We start from the raw sequence: 23,449 nt of genomic DNA, 5'->3' as shown, positions 1-23,449 counted from the left end.
GTTTCGGTCCAATTGAAACTTGGGTGATGAGAGACTTTCCTTATTTGGTAAATTTAGACACTACCACAAATGAAAGAATCAAAACCATTTTCCTATATTACTAGCAATGGAATCGTATAAACAACAATTTTTTTTTCACAAATGCCATTGTAAGGATACTTAAAATAAATAAAATCAAAATTTTCCTTTTATTTAAAAACTTTGCGGAAAAACTTATCCTTACAATCCATATGAAAACCTTGTTGTTATATATTCCTAAGCAATGTGTCATAACTTGTAAGCAACAGCTTCAAAATTCTGATGCGATCGAAGTCCATCTTCGCGATCAGAAGCAGCATATACTTCCTTTAAGCTTTCTCCCTTTTCTTTGATTCTTATAACATCACCATGTGACTTAGTCACATTATGTAATAAGAATCTCCAAATAGGAGCTTAACAGAGTTAGACAATGGACTTTACCTGAAGTAGAGTCAAACTTATTGACTTTAACATCCTTAGGTAAATTTGGCAGCTTCGCAAATAGTGCCCCTTCCTTTGGCAATTTTAACAAATGGACCATTTGGCAATGGTACATGGGACTATCACAAACATAGCATTTCTCTTTACCATTTGTTCAACCGAGTTGACTATGGCCGATCCCTTTCCATTGGGAAAAGAATGCTTTTTCTGGATTTCCAGTGTCACCATTGGCAATGTCCATAAAGTTTTGGGAAGTCGATCTTCTAATCAAATTTGCTTTACTAGCCTTCCGAATCATTGTTGATTCAGTAGTACCAAGGAAATAGATAAGATCATTAAGGGTCTTGTCATAGTCTGTTTCATAGGAGTCCCAAAGGAACTCACTATGTGACTTAGAAAGTGATTGAACCACCAACTTTCTCAAGACTTTGACACCCAACTCTCCCGGATTGTCAATATGTGACTTCATCTCCAAGATGTGATCACACCTCGACCTTGCCTTGCCAATAGGGCTTGAGTGACCTTGAACTTGTAGGTTAGGGAGAATAATTGGAGGAGGTGGAGGAAGTGAAATGCCAAGAGATTTGGGAAGATCATAGATGTATGAACTAGACATCTTTTGGGAGATATTCAAGTTTAGTTGATTCAAAGTCCTTAATATAACACCCAATATGAAATATTAAGGCTAGGACCCAACAACCTATTTATAACTGGAAGAGGGATGCCGTAATCCAAGTTATAAAATAGTTGAAGGTAGGTAAACGACAATTTACCAATTTCCACCATAAAAAACGAAATATAATTAAGTTTTAATTGGATTTGAAACTCCTAGATCTTTTGAGATACATTGAACTTTCAATGGCATGTTTGAATCTCGATTGTGCCCTCTCAAGTTTGTAACCGGGATGCCGATGATCACAAACAAGGTGTGAATAACCATGCAAATTGACTTGGTACCCTTAATTTTATCACCCAATCGATGTGCAAATTGACTTGGTACCCTTAATTTTATCACCCAATCGATGTGCTGGTTAACCACACGCGCTCCACCGATCTATGATAAAACTTAAGTCACCCTTTGCCACACATTGTCAGTCCCATGTTAGTGTGTCGATTAACCACACACACTCCACTAACGACTTAACAAGGGTGCAAAGTGTAATTTTATGGGTTAGCACCAAATTCACATTTTCCTAAGTAACTAAGATTGGGAATTTGTAAGTGTTTAGTTACTTAGTTATATCATTAATACTTTTAATGAAGGGAGAATTATAGTCCTTGTCCTACCCGTTCAGCTAACGACCCTCCACCAGTCAAGGAAGCGGTGGGTGAGAGTGTACACCCATTAAACTGCCATTTTATAGGCAGTAACCTTATACCCCCCTTATAGACCGGCTTCGTGAATGAGGCCTACTAATGGTAAGACGACTTCACTCTTATACATATATATAAATATTATTAACTTATAATATTATAAAGTATAAGGGTTGAACTTTAACTTTTAAAATTCTAAGGGCTTAACTTGGAATTAAAATATTCATAAGTGAAAACTTTACAAATTCCAAAACTTGAGGGCAAGTTTTGAAACTATTCAAAACTTTTCATTTCATAACTTAAGAGTTTAATGGTTCATTAAAATGAAGACTCTTCATTTTTTTATGTAACCTCTTATTCTTTAATAACACTTTTAAAGAAGTGACTCTTAAACATCCAACTTTAAAAAAAACTTTTGAGCTCCAAAATTTTATGACAAAATTTGTAACTCCTTAAAACATTTAGATCAAACTTTTAAAACTAATAAAATAATCATATCATTTTATCTTTTACTAAATTTGACCTAACTCAACTCATATAGAAAATGATTCAAATTTTACAAATAATTAGTTTTTCACAAAAAAAGTAATTATCTTAAAATTTGACAAACTTCATGTTTTTTTCCTTTTTTTCTTTCAACTTTGAAAATCAAACATTTCCATGAATATAACAGAAAACAACCCATGACTCTGATACCACTATTGGGTTTTAGTATAATACAACATCCTATGGTGCACATACAACCCTAAATACCTTGGATCTATGTTTTCTCTATTATACATGCAAATATGAATATTCCAAGGTATTACCCTCATCTTGTCTATCCAATTGTTCCAATGCCATGCAACCCAAATGGACCATATCGGTCGGGTCAAGTCTTACCAATTATAGTTATGGACTTAGACATTAATCCAACATTATTATGCTAGTATTGCATGTTGACAATAATGTTCGTAGAGAAAAAAGTTTTCAATTTGCAAATTGAAAAGTTTGAGAATTGTTTCGCTATAGTAGACTTAAGGGAGAGGACACTCATACTTCTTTTCGAATGTAAAGGTTTAGATCGTCTAGTTTAATAGAACTTAGTCATATATATATATATATATATATATATATATATATATATATATATATATATATATATATGAATATCATGTTGAAATGGTTCAACATTGGAAATTCGATATATAGAAATATTATAGCAAGAAATTGAAAAAAATATCAAATCCTTATGTGAGACATAATGAATCAAGTCCCATATGGTTTGGATATATGATCAATTACATATGCTATAATATTCAATTATTCTAATTTTCAAATGCTCAAAGCATTGTGAGGAAAAGGATTAGAATTGTGTGTGACTAAAGTTGTTAAGCAATTATCAAGGACTCTAGGGTTATAACAAAGACTGGTTGCTTGTGGACGGTTAGAAGTATGATATTAATTTGGACGGACCATAGTGACATGATTCTAGAATGAGATGATTCTTGATCAGAATTAATGGTCATATGAGAATATGGAAAATTTTCATAATGAGAGATGGTTGAAAAGTTTGCATGTGAGTTAGAAAATTTAATGAAAGAGAAGTGTTCAAGGAGTATACCTTGAATTTGAACCTTCATTACCATGAAATTGTTTATAGTAACAAAGTTCCAAGGGGATATTTTGTAATATCAAAGACTTGGTCTTTGAGACTTTGGAATCTTGATATCACAGGAGATTAATGCATGTTAAGTTGGAATTCCATCACATCTTGGATAATGATAAGAATTTGGAATTGTAAAATCAACATCATTGGAATAATGTCTAATTGATCTGTTCACAAAGGAAGGACCATAGAGAGGCATATATGCATGTTTATAACATGACATGGCTGATGTTTAATTCAAGTGGTTAGTTGATTACTCGAAACATTATACAATGAATAAAGTTGTAGTTATTATGGTGATTAAATAATAGAGATTATTTATATTCAATAGGTTTGAGACCATAGTTAATTATTTTATTATTGTGTTTCAGTTTGCATGTTTTTCTTCCTGATTGATTTGATTATTCGAAATTCCACACTGACTCATACTTTTCGAAGTAAGTAATGAATTAATACTATCATGAATTGAATTGTAGATTGTCTATGGGTATTATACATTGCAATAAGATTACTATAATGTTCATGAGTACTTAGAAAAATGGGGATTTTAAGTATTGGATAAACTCATGCTCAGAGAATTAGTTCATGGATTCTATCACGAGTAATTATGAGGCGATAATATCTTTTACTCTTAAAATGAAGATATATGAGTTGTAATTTACAAGTCGGTTGTGCATTGGTATTGCGAGAACGCATCAGTACGTGATGTCATAAAAAATAGTGTCACGCCATAATTTGGTGGGTAAAAGATACAAGCATATAAGTCGAAGTTTATTCGTTCCTTTTGCCCTAACAGGAAAAACGATATTTTTGGGCCCCTCAATGATTTGTTCGCGACATCTGAAGTGTTTGGCTGAGCCCATACTAAATTGATGTGTTCAATTAGTATTTTGAATTCAGTTGTCATAAATTAGGAAATCAAGAAACAAAATATTGGACTATGAGATTGATTTTGATCTATGTCTCATGTCCATACGATATCTTGTAGAACCAAGGAATATTTGATCTTTTATCTTAGTGCCAATTTCTGATTAGATCAGATTTCGGCAGTGGCTTTGGAAAACACTCTTTGCTGTTTGGTTATACTTGTAATTGTAGTTATAGACTTATCCAAGTGGGAGACTGTTGGATTAAGGTGTCTAAGCTCATAACTAAATTGGTATAAACTTGCAAATAGAAGCAAGGTCCTTTTTAGGTTACCCTCATAACCAGAAATAGCTAAATTTGATATTAGAAGAGAGTAAAAGAGAGAGAGAGAGAGAGAGAGAGAGAGAGAGAGAGATAGAGAGGGGGAGAGAGAGAAATAATTTATTAATATATTATGTGATTAATATATTAGTTGGAAATAGATAATTGATCTGTTAATTTGTTATATTAAATTAATATGTGATAAATAATTGAATAATTGATTTGTTAGTTTCTATGGTAAATAAATTAATAGGAAATCAATTAAGATTAATTAATTATTAATCATAATTAATCTGGAATTAATTGGAACTAATTAAAGGTCCAAGGGGTGAATTGTAATTATTCAATAGTTAAACAAAAGAAGCAATTCTAGAACCCTCTATGAGATGGACGGTTTTGGAGGGGTTGCTAGGGTTTCTGGAAGCCTCCTGGTTGTATAAAAGGAAATGATTTGAATTATGATTAAGTCTATTATTTAATCAATTCAAATCTCGTTTTGGCTGCAAATTACCATAACTATAAATAGGATCTCTTAGCTCATATTTTTCATTCATGTCGTTACCTACAAGCATAGGAATGAAATTTCTTCTTCTTTTCTCTCTTTCCTCTTCATTCTAGGGTTTCTAGGGTTTTGGTACAAACCATTAGAGGCACTAAACTTTTGGTGCTTGCTTTCCAAGGCTTTCAAGAAGGAATTTTGTTTGGTTATTTACTATAATAATCAAAAGATATGTAAACCCTAACTCTATGCTTATTTTCGATTATTATAAAGTTCCTTTAGGGTTCTTGATGTTCATAGTTTATTGTTATCAATAGTGAAAACATAGATCCAATTAGGTTGCATGTGAACTTAAGAGTTAACTTATTTTCCACCTCATGCAAATATTTACAACCTACAAAACCCATCAAAAATAACCTTCTTTCCCTCTCTATTTACTTTTTACTTTATTTTTTATTTATTTTTATAGTTTTCTTGATTAAAATGAAAAAAAAAGAAAGAAATTATACACCAATCCTTTAACAACTTGGCCAAACTTTAACCTACTTTCAATCCTGTCTCTCTCCCTCTTCCTTCATTGTCGGAAATTTGATCGGCGGCCATCACCACCTACTTTATTGGTGATTTGTCCTTCCGGATCTTGAAACCCCGGTCACTAAAAACCTCAATCAGAGTATGTTGTTTTATCGGAGCTTTCTGAAGATGCTTTTGGAGACTGAGGACCCAAAGATCGACGACAGTAGGGTTTCAGATTACACATATATTGTTGTCAGAGAAGGGGCGTGACGAAGATGACATTGTAAATCAGATTAACGGTGCTAGGGTTGCATAATATCGATGGCAACAAAACCCTAGTTATTCAGGTGACGGTGAATTTAGATCGATTAGGGTTTTCTGTAGGTGACGACGACTTTTAGATCAGAGGTTGGTGGTGGCGGAGATGATGGGGATGAAGTCGATAACCCTAAATGGAGTTGGATCTGCAATGGTGGTCGTTAAAAACCCTAACGTCGTTATCTCCATCGATTTGGATTTTAGGTTTGTGATGTGAAGGGTGAAGTTTCGTTGAGAATGAGAGAGGTTTGACGAGAAGGGCAAAGGTTTGACGAGTTTCCTTAATCTATCTCTCTTATTCCCGACGAGAAGGGCAAAGGTTTGACGGTGGTTCGATAGAGAGAATAGTAGGAAATTAGGTGAGTGAATTAATAATAGGTTTGGATGGGATTGATTCTTTTTACAAATATATATAGAAAAATGGTAAATTAAATAAAAAAATAAAAAATTAAAATACAAAAAATAAAATTGTCGTTACAAAAAAATTAAATCAAACTAACAACTAAACGAAAACTTTTCAATTTTTCACGTTTAACTTTGTTTGGACAACAATATCAATTTTTCAACTAACCCATGTACTATTAGTGGTTTTGTTAATGTATTTTTGTATTTTCTTTGGTTGGTATTGGGGATACTATACTTGATAGTTCCTGTAAGTTTCCAAAAGTTTTCTCATGGATGTTGCAAGTTGCAAAATGGTTATTGCAACTTAAAAGTTCACTATCAAAATATGATAATCTAATAATCGTCTTATCAAAGTTAAAAAAACAGAACCCATACAATTATTTAACGTGACTTCAAGTTGCAATCACTTTAGCAACACATCCAAACACAACAATGTAATATACCTAAAAGAATCCATTAAATGAAAAATAGCGACTGTATAAGTTTATAATTATATTGTCCATGATACAATTTTATACTGTATAAGTTTATAATTATATTGTCCATGATACAATTTTATCGTCGATCAAGTGTTAAAATTAAAATCTATGCCCCGGCCATTCTCAACTTCCAGGCCGGAAAAATGAAAAAAAGAATTTAAAAAAAAAAAAAAAAAAAAAAAAAAAAAAAAAAAAAAAAGCCCTTCATCGCTATTTTGTTTACAAACTTCTCGACAAATGTTTCACCTTTTAAATTAAACATCTGCACACCTTGTTGGAGCAAATCCGAGCCTAGATTTCTTCGTATCATACATGATATGAAAGTTCTGCTGCTGATAATTGCCAATTATCGATAAAGAAGATCGTGGTGTCCCCAAAACTGCCAAGCACACAATCTCTTCGGGTTCAAGTTTGATGAAATAATTGTCAACAGGGAAATTCCACACTGCGCCATCGTCGAACAAGATCCCGAAAGATGGCAAATCTTTTTTATAATCCGCAATCCCAGAAACGTTATAACAGGGTTCAAGGATTGGGAAATCGTTAACCAAAGGGTAGCCTTTAACTTTCTCCATGAATGCTTTCTTGATGATGTTGTAAGCAGGATCAGCAAAGTAACTAAGAGTAGTTCCGGAATCGATGATGGTTCCCCCAAATCCATCTGCCGTTAAATCCCATGTGTGTTCAGGTATATCCAGGGTTTCTCCGGCGACGATCACGGATTTGATGTGAACGTAGTAGAAAACGTCGACCGGAGCTTCTTTGCCGCCGATCAATGAAGTGAAATTTAATTCCGGGTGATTCAAAAGACCCTTGTCTTCTCCGAAAATCAACTTGCTGCTGACGCTGGAGTTGCTGTCTCGATCAACAAGACAATAGGAAAAGGAATGGCCGTATAAAGATTGGAGTTGAGAGGCGAAGGATAGCGGGCCTCGTCCTAGCCCTAGCAATCCAGCAGCACCAAGAAATAGACCTCGGTTCCAATGGCCGCAGCCGAACATGACATTATTTACCTGGACCTCCTTGTGCTGTTGTTTATGCCCATCGACATTGGTGGTCAAGTTCACTGTGAAAGTCTCTGTGGCGAAATCGCCGGTGGTGTTGGAACTGTCGCCGTACCAGTAAAAATAAGGGCATGATTGAGATTCATCTTCAGCTTTGCAAGGTCTGGAAAGTTCTGGGGATGAAACAAGGCTGCACCGGCGATCATGGCAACTGATATTCCGGTAAGATGATGATTGTTGGGGATCGTAATGGGGTCCTGTTTGTTCGAAGCAATCGTGGCAGGGTGTACATTGGATCCAATTCAAATCGCTACCAGTATCGAGTATAAGAGAGTAGTGTTTAGGAGGCGTACCCAGAAAAACATCCATGAAATACTCTCCAGAACCGAGTGTTACCCCTGATTTCAGAGTACCCATAAGTTTTCCGGCGTAACTCTCCACCACCGCCGGCGCTTCTTCTACTGCAGGCTTCAGCTTTACGGCAGAACTTTCATCGTGCTTCTTCGGATTCATAACGGTGTTGCGAATCTTCTTCTCTAGGATCCTTTTGTGAAGCGTTTGGATCCTGGTGACATCACTTGCGGCCGAATGGAATAAAGATTCTTTAGCGGGCATGGAAGTTTGACCCTGTGATCGGTGTTTCAGGTGGAGTTTGACCGATTCAAATTCATTCCTACCTGTTTCTCTTCCGTCTGATGTTTCTGTTTTCTCCGGCGAGGAGAAACCGCAATCTGAAGAAGAAGAAGAATCCGAGATTCCATTAAAGCTTGAATGATTAGGTATTTCGATTCCGGTGAGAAGTGAAGAAGCATTTGGATTTAGATTCTGAAGATGGGTGCGAGCATGATGAACTCCGAAAGTAGAACCCAGAAAGCAGAAGATCAGAAGAAACAGAGAGCACTTGAACACCATCGATGACAGTTGATTCTTGTAAACTGAACAAAACAAAAACAGAAAGAAAGCTTTTATATGTTGTGAATTTGATCAAACAGCTTTTTGATTCATTGGGCTTTTAGGGATTGATTTTGTGGAAATGGGGAATGAAGAACGCAGACTCAAAATCAAGGAGGGATTGGTGGGAACATCGTTTTGACCCTCACAAAAAGAGTTGAAAAGGGCAAAAAGGAGGTTGGGGGAGACCACAACCATTTAATAATCCCTCCATGGGTAAAAAGGGTAATATTGGAATATGGTTTGAAGAGTCAATATGTTTGACCACGACATTTCTGTATTCCATTGGACCAACAGTCCTTACGCGGTTCCGTGGCCCAGCTTCTATATTTTGACTCAGCCATTGTCTAATGATGTGCGCGGAAATACTAAATTTGTACCTAATTTTGATGACTCCCTATATATATATATATATATATATATATATATATATATATATATATATATATATATATATATATATATATATATATATATATATATATATATATATATATATATATATATATATATATATATATATATATATATATATATATATATATATATATATAGGGTTAGGTTCATTTGAGACCACTTATATTTTGTGAGACCGTGAGACGCATTTGTTTATTTTTTTTTTATTTTTTTTATTTTTAATATTTAGAAAAAGGATTTTTCTATTTTTCCATTTATTTTGCATTTTAAAATTATTTTTAGAATATGTACAGTGTAATATTCTATTTAGAATATTTCACGTATTTTTCAAAAAAAATAGAAATTTTTTTTTATTTTTTTTAATTTTTTTTTATTTTTTTAGTTAATTCAAGTTCCGAAAATAATATTTAAAAAAAGAATTTTTAGATTTTTCCATTTATTTTACATTTTAAAATTATTTTTTAGAATATGTCAGTGAAATATTCTATTTAGAATATTTCACATATTTTTCAAAAAAAACGGATTTTTTTTTATTTTTTTTATTTTTTTATATTTTTTTTAGTTAATTCAAGTTCCGAAAATAACATTTAAAAAAAGAAATTTTGGATTTTTCCATTTATTTTGCATTTTAAAATTATTTTTAGATTTGGTCTCACGGTCTCACAAAATTAGAATGGTCTCAAATGAACCTGAACCTATATATATATATATATATATATATATATATATATATATATATATATATATATATATATATATATATATATATATATATATATATATATAAGGCGATTGCCCACGCGTTGCGTAGAAACACTTATATTGTTGAAGTCTTTACAAATATATGATTTTTTTAAATATAACAATAACGTTGTTGTTAAATTTAATATAATATATGATTTTGATGTTATTTATAGTTGTTTTTATTGTTAATTAATTTTTTTAAATTTATTTGCTTAATGTTTTAATTTCTATCATTATAATTATTTAAAACATCAAACATTGTTTTTTTATTTTAAAGCTAACAATATAATCATTTATATAGAGTTGTTTTTAACTATTGTTATTGTAAGTTATTTTAAACTACTTATTTGGAAACTTTTAACGATTATAAAATATATTTAAGAAATATTTTATTTAAATTGAAATTACAATTTAGTCTTCGCTTTTATCACTACAATTTATTATTTTTAACTATTTACAAAATATTCTTTAGTTTTTTTAAATGGAACTGAAATTTATATTTGAGTTGGCATTGTAATGCGCACAAACACCCATATAGTTGAAGTCTTTATAAATATATATTTTTTAAAATATAACACTAACGTTGTTGTTAAATTTGATATAATAAATCATATATTAATTTGATATAATATATTGATTATTTTGAATTATATGATAATATATAAATCTATTATAACGTCATAATCTCAATCATTTGAATGACTTCTACTCGCGAGTTACACATCAATAAAATTAAATATTATATATGGTTTAATATTATTTATAGTTGTTATTTTTAACTAATTTTTTAAAATTTATTTGCTTAATGTTTTAATTTCTATTATTATAATTATTTAAAACATCAAACATTATTTTTTTGATTTTAAAGGTAACAATATAATCCTTTATACATAGTTATTTTTAACTATTGTTATTATAAGTTATTTTAAGCTACTTATTTGAAAATTTTTAACGATTATATAAATATATTTAGGAAATATTTTAGTTAAACTGATATTACAATTTAGTTTTTGTATTTATCACTATAATTTATCACTTTTAACTATTTATAAAATATTATTTGGTTTTTTTAGTGAAACTGAAATTTATATTTAAGTTGACACTGTAATGTTATATTTAAATTAACAATTTAAGTATTTTGTCAAAACTGTTCAAAAATTGTAGCTTTACACTGATAATGGTTTACATGCAACAACACTTTAAATCTAATAAATTAAGTATAACATGTTAAAATTTAAAGACATAACTTTATAAATAGAAGTAAATATATTATTTTAAAATTGAAATTTAGTCTATTTATGATTACACTTTAGGTTTGATATTTATTTAACCTTATTAACCAACTTACAATCATTATTAGAAAGACACTATAATTTATCACTTTTAATTATTTATAAAATAATCTTTGGGTTGTTTAAGTTAAATAAAATTTATATTTAAGTTGAGCCTATAATGTTATATTTTAATTAATAATTTAAGTATTTTATACAAATTGTTCAAAAGTTATACCTTTAAAATGATAATGGTTTACATTCAACAATATATTAAAACTAATAAATTAAGTATAATTTGTTAAAAGTTAAAAAATATAATTTTATAAGTAAAATTAAAGATATTATTTTAATATTGAAATTTAGTTTATATATGAATACACTTTAGATTTGATATTTATTTAACCTAATTACCAAATTATAATTATTATTATAAAGAAAGTGAAAAGTCATGGGAGTTTCAAATGAATGTGGTGAAAGAAAAAAATAATGGGGGTTTCAAATGCATGAGATTCAAGAAAAAATGCTAGTTTTATAAGTATGTATGTATGATATATATATATATATATATATATATATATATATATATATATATATATATATATATATATATATATATATATATATATATCAAAATAATAGAATGTTAAGATGTATCGTGACATTTTTGTAAATACTTATAAAAATAAAACGTGGGCATAGGAATAAAAGTTAAACTGGTACATTTTTGGAATTTCCCCCAAATTAAATCCCTCATTCACGTCATTCTCTCTTTCTTGCCTTCATCTCACCTCCTTGAAGAAAGATGATTCAGATCTCTGATATGTCTCTGATCTCTCTCCGATGACTTACCTATCACTGTCTCATATCGACATTACCACCTCCATCCTATATCCATTGTATGTCGAAATCACTGACGATGTCTTTTCCTTCCTCCTATATCTGTAGACGACTCATACTACATATGTCTACCACTTTCTTTGTCGAAGATCTTCCACATCCAACTTCCCTCCCCTCTCTATCAACCATCAATAGTTCATAATTACTCAATATGTTTTTAAAAAGAGTTAAATCCTTGTGTTGATTGTTGGTATAAAAATAGACACCTGTGTTATTGAAAAATATAGATATTTGTTTGCACTCAACATGTTCGATGAAATGCCTCAATGAGAAATATCACATGTTAACTTCACTTTGACTTCATGAATGATGAACCAATTTCAATTTAGGATTTTGAACACTTTTTTGGTTATATTTTGAGGAATATGGGTGGAGAGAGCCATATATGTGCACCACAATATGATTTTAAACTGCATCCAATAAAAACATGCATGTATTCATTTGATGGCTATGTAGAGTATAAGGAAACTCAACTACTATGTTGTCCAATAAAATCCGATCTTGCTTTGGTTTTTTGATGTAATAGATTAAAGAAATTATTAAAATGTTGATCATGGATATTTAGCAAGTTCTTATCATTCTAGAATAATGTCTGAATTTATGCTCATCTCTTTATACCTTTGAAAGAATGACATCATTTGTAACAACAGTAAGAACTTTTGCATTTTTTTTCAATTTGGAATTGGAATAAAAAATACATACTTTTCTAGTTTTAGGGCAGTTGTAATTGGTCTTGGTGCTCTTTATATATATATTTTTCTAAGTTGGTGTTATATTGGAAAGTAAAAAGTTAAATCTTTGGTTACATAAAAATTAGAAAATCATTATGTTGGTAAAGAACTATAACCTTTTTGTGCTCTTTTGTTATAGAAAAATATTTCATGATCCAATAATCTTATTTTTTTCATTACAGAAGTACATTTCTGAAAGAGATTATGAACCATTTGATATTTTATTATTGTCGTGCAGTTTGAAAGTATATAAAAATCATATATTTCATCCATGTAAACAAAATTTAAGATTTTTTTTGAAGTTTTGAGTGAAAATTGACATGAGACGTTGGTGGATCTATTAATCGTGAGATAGGTTAATTCTTATTGATTTGATTGGCTGGTGCAAGATGATTTTTGTTTATGTTTATTCTATCTTCTTTTCTAATAAGACCTTTTGGAGATTATTAAAGAATTTGATGAGTAATTTTTTTAGACCGTGAATTCTGGCGGAAAATGTCGGCTTTGTTGGAGGTTTTAACTTTCACATTTCCTAACGAAACACCCTCAGGTAAAATCTCATAATTTAAATAAGTAACTTTCAATTATATAGCCTGAAACTTTATGTTCCATGAAATATACAATTGTTATTGCTTTGTGTATAAATTCTCATTGCATGACTCCTCAAAATTAGTTGATGCCAGCTCTAGAAAAGGTGTTACAATATTATCATGGCAATTTGATGAAGATAGATATGAATTATATATAATTCACATGTAAATCACATATCAATCACATGTAAATCACAATTGAATCACATATGAATTATATAAGTCACATATGAATCATATGTAATTCACAAGTGAATCACATATTAATTACATGTGATTCACATGTAATTCACATATGATGTAACGCCCGTAGATCCGGGCTAGTCAATTTAGAGACGATAAGCATCAAAAATGACTTTTTGATGGAAGATTATTTAGAAGGATTAATCTTAACTAAGTTATAGTATATGTTACAAGGATTCCATACATATAAAGAACGCCGAAATCCGAGTTATAACGAAGAAGTTATGACCTGTCGAAGTTTCGCGACAGAACCGGCACGACACAGCGCGACGTAAATAGTGAATTTATGTTAGAGCGATATTTTTCCTTAGCGATCTAAATGAAAGTCTTAGAATACGTTAAACCGAGAGCGTGCATAAAAATAACGCCCAAATCTGACTTCGTATGAGGAAGTTATGATTTTTCGAAGTTTCAGCTTAGCGGTATGCAGCCCGAATACTCGATTTGAGATCGAGTGATTTCTAGCCAAAACAATCTAAACGAGAGTCGAAGATCTCGTTAATAGTAGTGCAACGGTAAAAAGACAGACGAAAACGGAATTTAGATGAAGGAGTTATGAATTTCTAGCGGAGTTTTCCTGTCTCAGCCTACTAAAAATAATATAAAAATAATATAATAAAAATATATTCAAAATTAGCCGACGAAGTCTAAATGAAAGTTGTAAGGTCTTGTTTTTACCTACGCGTCAATATAAAGAACGTCGAAAACGGAGTTCGTATGCAAAAGTTATGAATTTCTGAAGTTCGGGGCGCAAAACCCCAAGACTGTCAGAGACCACGACGTGAAATCAGTAGTCACGACGTGGCATGTTTTTTGACGCCTCCTGGAGTCTGCCAGACCCAACTTGCGATGACGCATGCAGTGACGACCAAGCCCACGACGTGGAAAATGAGAAATTTGCCCTATAAATAGAAATCAGGGCCAGCCGAGTTTGGTTGCTCATTCTTTCATCTTACACCCATATTACCTCGATTTACGTGCAAAGAAGTACCCCCAAAGCCCCGGTATCATCCCGAGACCCGAAGCAAGTCCCGAAGCCCGAAGATCCTGAGAAGAAAAGAGTTTTCAAGCTGGAGCTCTGCCCGCGAGAAGTCCGGTGTGTGAAGTGATCCTGGTTTCACCGAAGAATACTACTCTTAGAGTCGTAGTGCTGTCCGATCATCTTCTAATCAAGTGAGTCTATAGTCACTTTCATCTTACACATATATATATGAAGTATTTTATAAAATACGTGCTATGTGTATATATATTGTCGTTTATATGTGTGAGTGTATAGTCCCTTTCATATACATGATTTTAATACAAGTATTGATGAATGTATTAGCTATATGATATGAGTGAGTGTATAGTCCCTTTCATAAACACAATTTTAATATAAGTATTGTTTTAATGTATTAAGTATATGTTTTGTGTGAGTGTGTAGTTACTTTCTTCTAACACATAAATATGAAGTATTTGCTATGAAATACGTGCTATGTGTTTATATATTGTTGTTTATTTGAGATGAGTGTGGTATGGATGTTTTATATAGTTTTTAAATGAGTTAAACTGTATATGTATTTATATTTACAAATATGTTGGGTAAAACATGGGTATATGATATAGTTGGTGTGTGATGAAAGATGGTATGAGTGAACCTTGGTAGCTATTGTCTTAGTGTCTAACAAAGAACCATGGCAGCTATTGTCTTAGTACCGTATAGATGAACCTTGGTAGCTATAGATTTAGTACCGTATAGATAAACCTTGGTGACTATGGAGTTAGCGCCTATTGTATACACCTTGGTGACTATGGAGTTAGCGCCTATTGTATACACCTTGGTGACTATGGAATTAGCGCATATTGTATAAACCTTGGTGACTATGGAGTTAGCGCCTATTGTAATAAACCTTGGTGACTATGGAGTTAGCGCCTATTGAGTAAACCCTGGCGACAATGTGACTTTGTGCCTATACCTCAGGTCAATCCTTTAGAATGAAGGATAGATGATTCTTAGGGTAGATCCTTACGATAAATGGAGATAATGGGGATGGGTAATTGGGTTGATTGTTTGATGATTAAATATAATAATTATATTATTGTGGTTTGAAAACCCTATATGCTCACCAGGCTCCCAAGCCTGACCCACTCAGTTTTCTTTGTATCACACGTATCAATACGAAGACATATTTCACTGAGAGATTAAAGGGGATGTAAATCATTAGTGTAATATAAATGTAAGTTCTGTTTATGCTTATGTGTCTGTATCGGAACATGACATCCCGAGATTTTGTTATATAATGAAAATACATTCTCTTTGAGAAACGTTTTGATAAATTCTTAGCATATTTTGTTTTGGAACAAATTCCGCAACAGTTTTCTTTAAACGATTACTCTGATTTTAAAAACAAAGCATAAACAAATCGGTCTTTTCTAACCGTGAAATTGGGGATGTCACATTTGAATCACATGTAATTCACATGTAAATCACATGTGAATTATATGTGATTCAGATATAATTCACATATGAATCACATGTAAATCACAAGTGAATCACGTATGATTTACTGTTATTGACATGTAAATCACATATGAATCACATGTAATTTACATGTAAATCACAAGTGAATCACATATAAATTACATGTAAATCACATGTAATTCACATATGAATCACATGTAATTCACATGTAAATCATGAGTGAATCACATACATGTGATTCACATGTAAATCACAAGTGAATCACATATCAATTACATGTGATTCACATGTAAATCACAAGTAAATCGCATATGAATTACGTCTATATGCACACATGCATTTTGTAAGTGTGTTCTTCATTAATTATTTTTTAAAATTTTCTTGTCAATTTCACATTTGAATCTTCAAATATACAATCACATGTGAATATCACATTATACAATCACATGTGAATCTTACATGATATAATCACATGTGAATCTTACATGATATATAAATGTGCATTTTTGTGAGTGTTCTTGCATTAATCAATTTTTTTTTTTCAATTTTATTGTAGATTTTGAAGAGTTTGTGGAAAATATTGAAGAGGTGAAAAGTGATAAATTGAAGAAAATATGGAAATTTGTATATGAAGAAATGACAACATTGTGAATCTTTGTAACATTTTTTTATATTTTAATTTGTATCAAATAAAACTTTTGTATTACTATGTTTATAGATTGACTAATAAAAATGAGATTTTTTATGATTACTTACGAATATTATAGTATAAGAAATATGCATATATGCATTTGAAAAAAATATGCATATATGCATCTAAAACTTTGATTTTTTTGGTTAAAAAAATTAAGGTTTTTTTTTTTTATAAAAATACCAGTTTTTTTTTAATTTACTGATTTTTAAATATTTATTTCTTAATAAAATGCAGTTTTTTTGAAAAAAGTTGCAGTTTTTTTTAAATGCAGTTTGTTTGAAAAAATTGCAGGTTTTCTTATATTTTAAAAATGTCGTTTTAAAAAAAAATGCAATTTTAAAAAAAATCAGTTTTTCTTTTAAATTCATGTTTTCTGAAAAAAGTAAAAAATCTTCATTTTTTTTAATTGAAAATTAAATAAAAAATCGAAATTTGATTTATTATGTTAATTTTTAAAACATTTTTTTTAATATTTGCAATAACAAAAAAAATGAACATTAAATGAGATCGGTAAGATGACGATCATGCTCTTAAAGAGTTAATTTTGATCTAACGTTCCACCTTTAGTTCTCGGGTTCTCCGAAAATATGAGTTCTCAACCGATCTCACCCCTATATATATATATATATATATATATATATATATATATATATATATATATATATATATATATATATATATATATATATATATATATATATATATATATATATATATATATATATATATATATATATATACACACACACACAATGATACAAACTTAAACATGAAGAAATATTTTTTTTACAAAATAAAATTTATGTGATACCAATTTATATAGTACCGTATTAGTTTTTTATATTGTAATAAGGTAGTATTTTTTTACCAAAATTAACACATGTTATTATAAAATTTTATAATAACTTGAAACATAGTTTGAATAAGTCGATAAACAAAAAAATGCACTGCATTAAATAAATTACAAAATAGTTGGTATATGTATATGTGTCAAACAATTCCTTATATTAAAAATAAATCAGACGTTCAAAGACAACTCTCATTAAAAGGTTTATTACTACAAGTTTTTACTCTATCATAACATATATATATATATATAGTCAACCTCCTGTTACAAACCGATTCTAACTTGCTTTTAAAACTCTGTCATCGCTAGGCTCCTATAATTTTATGTAATTGATTATTTATGGATGTATGTTAATCGAGAAATTGATGTGTTTTGGGTAAAACAAATAAACTAGAAAAACAATTCCTAAGTTCACATGCAACCTACTTTGGATCTATGCTTTAACTATTGAACATATAACTTTGAATTGCAAACAAGAACCCTAGAGGAGAGAGGCTATTTTTGAAAATAACTAACTAGGGTTTAAGAGTTACATACCTTTCAATTGTTATAGTAATCCTCTTGAACTTGATCTTCTTGGAAGCCTAGCACCACAAATGTAATGCCTCTAATGGAATCATACCCAAGAACTAGCAAGAAGGAAACTTAAAAGAGAGAGGGTAGAGAGAGTATGCAACTTTCGGCCCTAGGGTTTCTTCAAAGAAGGAGTGACCAAATTTAGGAGTTGGGAGGCTCCTTATATAGCTGAGGGATCTAGGGTTTAGGGAAAACCCTAATACTCCTTTGCTTGGGGCCTAAGCTAATCCAAAGGCCTTATCCAAGCCCCCTTGGATGAAATCCTTAGGGTTTACCATATAGATTTCGTACACCCCCTTCAAAGGAGGTTCTGGAGCCTTCCACTCAATTATTAGATAATTGTAAACTAGTCCCTGCACCTTATAATTAATACAGTTAACCCCAAAATTAATTTTAATTAATTTCTGGCTAACTATTAATTAAACATTATGATTTCTAATTAATATATTAATCTTTTAACATATTAATAAATCATTTATATTAATTTATTAATCTTATAATAAATCAATATCTCTTCTTTCATAATTTCCTTGTCCGGTTGCTAGGTTTGAGGGCAACCCAAAAAGGACTGTGCTGCTATCAATTCAAGTACATACTAATTATAGTTATGGGCATAGACACCTAATCCAACAGTCTCCCACTTATATAAGTCTATAACTATAATTGCTAGTATAACTTCTAAATTTGACCAGCAAATTGTAGCTTCCAAAAGCTGCTGCCGAACTCTGACCCAATCAGTTACGTGTCCTAAGATACGTGATCATATGACCCTTCGTTCTACTAGATATCTCTAGACATAAGACATGGAATACAATCAATCCCTTTTTCCAGAATCTATGTTTCCCTATTTCAAATTTGTGATGATATAGGACTTCTAATCGAACACATCAATTTAGTCTTGGCTGGGCCCAGCACAAAAAGTCAACACCAAATCATCGAGGGGCCCACAGATATCGCTTTTCCCATTAGGGCAAAAGGAACGAATAAACATTGACTCATATGCTTGTATCTTTTACTCATCAAACCATACATGAAAATACGTTTTATAACACCAAGTTACTGATGCGTTTTCGTATCACCAATGTATAGCCGACTTGCAAATTACAACTCATATATCTCTGTTTCAAGATCATAGATATTATCGTCTCGGTATTACTCGTGATGAATTCCATGAAGTAATACTCTGAGCATGGGTTTATCCAATACTCAAATCTCACTCTCTGAGTACTCATGAACATTGCAACAATTCTATTGATATGTCTATCCTTAGACAATCTGCAATCCAATTCATGACAGTCTTAATTCACTACTTACTTACAAAAGTACGAGCGACTGTGGAGTTTGAACAATCATATTATTCGGGAAGTCAAAATATGCAAAGTGAAACACAATAGTAATCAAATCCAATATGGCCCCAAACTTTTGAGTATAAATAAAACTCCTTTTATTTAGTCACCATATTAATTACCAATTATTCATTGTATAATGTTTCGAGTAATCAACTTATTACTTGAATTATAACAACAATTGTCCCATGCTCCAAGCATGCACACTTTGTTTCCTATAGTCCTTACTTTGTGAAATAGATCAATTGAAAAACCTTTCCAATGATGCTCATTTCACAACTCCCAATCCTTATATTTAGTGTTAGAACACAAGGTTCTTGGAACTACTAGAATATACTAGATTCTAACATCTTATGCAACGATCCTTTCGCAAAGTCATAGCACAAAAGTCACCAAGACTTGGCCAATGAAATTACAAAGTACTCTTATCAAAAATTGTTACAAGACAATTTCATAGACGCGAAGTCTCACATTCAAAGTACATTCCTTTGAACATCCTTCTTGCATAAAAGTTTCTAATCTAGACATAGACTCTCAATATCAAACTCCCAATATGGAAAAATTTCCATATTTGCCATATGACAACTCATTCTTAATAGAATCTTATATATTCATAATAATGTCGATATGGTTCATCCAATACCATACTTCCAACTACTCACAAGCGACCAATCATCAGCGAACTTTGGATCGTTCTTTGATAGTTGTTTAATTATTTTAGTCAAAACCGATTCTAGTCCTTTTTCCCTCTTAACGCGCTAGACATTTGGAAAATTTTACAATGGTCGAATATTACAGCATATGCAATCGATCCTTTACCTAAAGCGTACGGGATACAATTCATAAAGGAAAACGTGATACTTTATCAGTTTCCTGCTATAATATTGTCATAATATTTCTGTAACGCCCGGGTTTCAGGGCTAAGCATATTTGTCAATGTAATAGTCTAGGTCAACTATTGTAACTCTTTTTAAAGTAATAAAGATGAAATATTTGAGTATTATGTGAATTATGTGTGTTATTGTGCTTATTATTTAATTATAAATGTATAATTAATAAAGAATAAAAATAAACGTTAAAATTAAAGTGTGAGATAAACCCGATATCTCTACATAAAGTTGTAGTGGTCAAAACAAGGATTCTGGGGATATAAGGAACGCCAAAATCCGAGTTATAACGAAGAAGTTATGACCCGTCGAAGTTTCGCGACAGAACCGGCACGATATCGGGAAGCGTAAATAGTGAATTTACGATAAAGTGAGATTTAGCCTTAGTGCTCTAAACGAACGTCGTAGAATATGTTAAACTAAGAATATCGATAAAAAGAACGCCCATATCCGACTTCGTATGAGGAAGTTATGAGTTTTCTAAGATTTAGCATAGCAGTACACAACCCGAAATCTGAATTTTAGATCGGTCGATTTTTAGCTGACAGGATCTAAATGAAAGTTGTAGTACTCGTAAATACCAACATGTGGATATAAAGAACGTCGATAATAGAGCTCGTATGCGAAAGATATGGACGAAGCTTAGTCCCTACTTTTCAAGCGCGGCGAATTCGATATAGTTTTGTAAATCTGAGATAGAATGAGAATTAGCCAACGAGGTCTAAATGAGAGTTGAAGATCTCATTAATAGGAACTCAACGGTAAAAAGATAGACAAAAACGGAGCTCGTATGCGAAAGTTATGGACGAAGCTTAGTCTCTACTTTTCGAGCGCCGCGAATTCGATACAGTTTTGTAAATCCGAGATAGAATGAGAATTAGCTAACAAGGTCTAAATGAAAGTTGAAGATCACATTAATAGGAACTCAACGGTAAAAAGACAGACAAAAACGGAGCTCGTATGCAAAAGTTACGGACGAAGCTTGGAGACTACTTTACTATACACTTCCTATAAATAAGAGATGAACTCTTCATTATTTCCTCACACTTTCAAACCTTTTTTTCTCTCTCTAACTTGTCTAACCTCCCTAAACCCCTCCAAAGTCTAGGGAACCTCTCTATCACGAGAATAAAGCCCCGGAGCGCCCGACGGCTCCGAGAAGAAAAGCTTTCGGCTCGGAAACGCTGCTCCAGCGAAACTCAGTTTTTAATAAAAACCCGCTGTAGGTGAGTTACGCCTATACTATATTTAATATAGCTTTTATTTAATTATAGTAACATTATTAGGACCTTAAAATAATTATTTGGGCTATTATTATGAGTTATATTGAGTGTTATTTAACGCTTATATAATAATAATAATAATAGCTAGACTATTAATTAGTCGCGATTAACGTTAAAACTAAACTCTAGTGGTATTAATACTAGGTTTTGGTCAAGAAAAAATTGTTTTAAGAAGTAACGAAGAACTGTCCGAGTGCCGAGTCACCACCTTACCAGGTGAGTGCATAGTTACTTTCATCTGACACATAGATATGAAGTATTTTATATAAATTACGTGCTATGTGTGCATATTATCTGAACACTTGCTATCTATGCTGGATGAACATTGTTATACATGTTTTCAATGATTTAAACTGTATATGTATTTTATATCTACGAAAATGTTGGGGCAAAATTGTTGGATTAATGTCTAAGTCCATAACTATAATTGGTAAGACTTGACCCGACCCGGCATGGTCCATTTGGGTTGCATGGCATCATGCATTTGGATAGACTATAATTAGAGAAATAACACTTAAAGTTTGTTAATATATTATAAGTTCTAATATATTAATAAGGTTATTTAATTAGTATTGATCAAGAATTAATTTGGAATTAATTAAGTGATTAAAAGGAGACTAATTAAATATATGGGTTGATTGTGTAAATCATTCATTCTTATATATGTGGGATTGTGATCCAAGATTTCTTATGTTGGACTAAGTCCATGGGGTGACCCATGGATACTCCATGGAGGTTAAAATCCATGGAGCATAAGGAATGGGTAAAGTCATGAGTTACATGGTGTAACCCTAATAGCCACCATATAAAAGAATCCCATGGCTCAAGAAATCATGCACTAGCGTGTGTGTGAGGGCTAAACGATTTCATGGAGTGTTCAAGTTTCTCTCAAGTTATTCCAAGTGTATTTGGTGTTGTGTGAATCATTTGAGGTGTCACACTTGAGACACTTGGCACTCAAGCTTCATGAAGACTTTCTACATCAAAGAGGTATGTATTCTATCCTGTTATATTCATTGTTTTGTATGCTAGATTAGGATAATACCTTGTATGTTCATATTTGCATGTATAATAGAGAAAACATAGATCCAAGGTATTTAGGGTTGCATGTACACTTAGGAGTGTTAGAATGCTCATAACCCAACAGTGGTATCAGAGCCACGGGTTGTTTTATGTTATATTGATGCAAATATTTTATTTTCAAAGTTGAAAAAAAAGGAAAAAAAAACATGAAGTTTGTCAAATTTTAAGATAATTACTTGTTCTTGTGAAAAACTAATTATTTGTAAAATTTGAATAATTTGCTTTATGAGTTGAATTATGTCAAATTTAATAAAAGATAAAATGATATGCTTATTTTATTAGTTTTAAAAGTTTGATCTAAAGAGTTTTATTTTTTGAAACCTCCATAAGTTATGGATATGAAAAGGTTTTAAAAAAAATTGATTCAAAGTTTTTATGGAGTTACAAAATTTGGTGTTAATGTTTTAAAGGATTCCATAACTTAAGAATAAGTTATGGATCACCAAAAGTTTTTTTTGTCTTACCTTGTTTTATGAGTGAATTTAGATTAATGAATAAAATTATGTTATGGTTGGTTTTAATCCAAATTAATCTAAAAGAAGTTCATAAAATGTGTTTATGTAACTTATAAGTCACATTTATGAATCTTAAAACT

General features: G+C 31.2%; 1 protein-coding gene across 1 annotated transcript; it reads right to left on the bottom strand.

Moving 5' to 3' along the window:
• Positions 1–6,822: 6,822 nt before the first annotated feature.
• Positions 6,823–8,964, bottom strand: LOC111884398 (aspartyl protease family protein 2). The gene has a single exon (XM_023880718.3). The coding sequence runs from the start codon at positions 8,740–8,742 to the stop codon at positions 7,081–7,083; it is 1,662 nt and encodes a 553-aa protein (XP_023736486.1). The 5' UTR covers positions 8,743–8,964; the 3' UTR covers positions 6,823–7,080.
• Between the last annotated feature and the right edge of the window lie 14,485 nt (positions 8,965–23,449).

This window comes from Lactuca sativa, chromosome 3, assembly GCF_002870075.4.
Source record: "Lactuca sativa cultivar Salinas chromosome 3, Lsat_Salinas_v11, whole genome shotgun sequence".
NCBI lineage: Eukaryota > Viridiplantae > Streptophyta > Magnoliopsida > Asterales > Asteraceae > Lactuca > Lactuca sativa.
This window is presented reverse-complemented; position numbering and strand designations above follow the sequence as displayed.

Coding starts and splice junctions, on each gene's coding strand:
- LOC111884398 (XM_023880718.3), bottom strand. CDS start 8,742: ATGGTGTTCAAGTGCTCTCTGTTTCTTCTGATCTTCTGCTTTCTGGGT.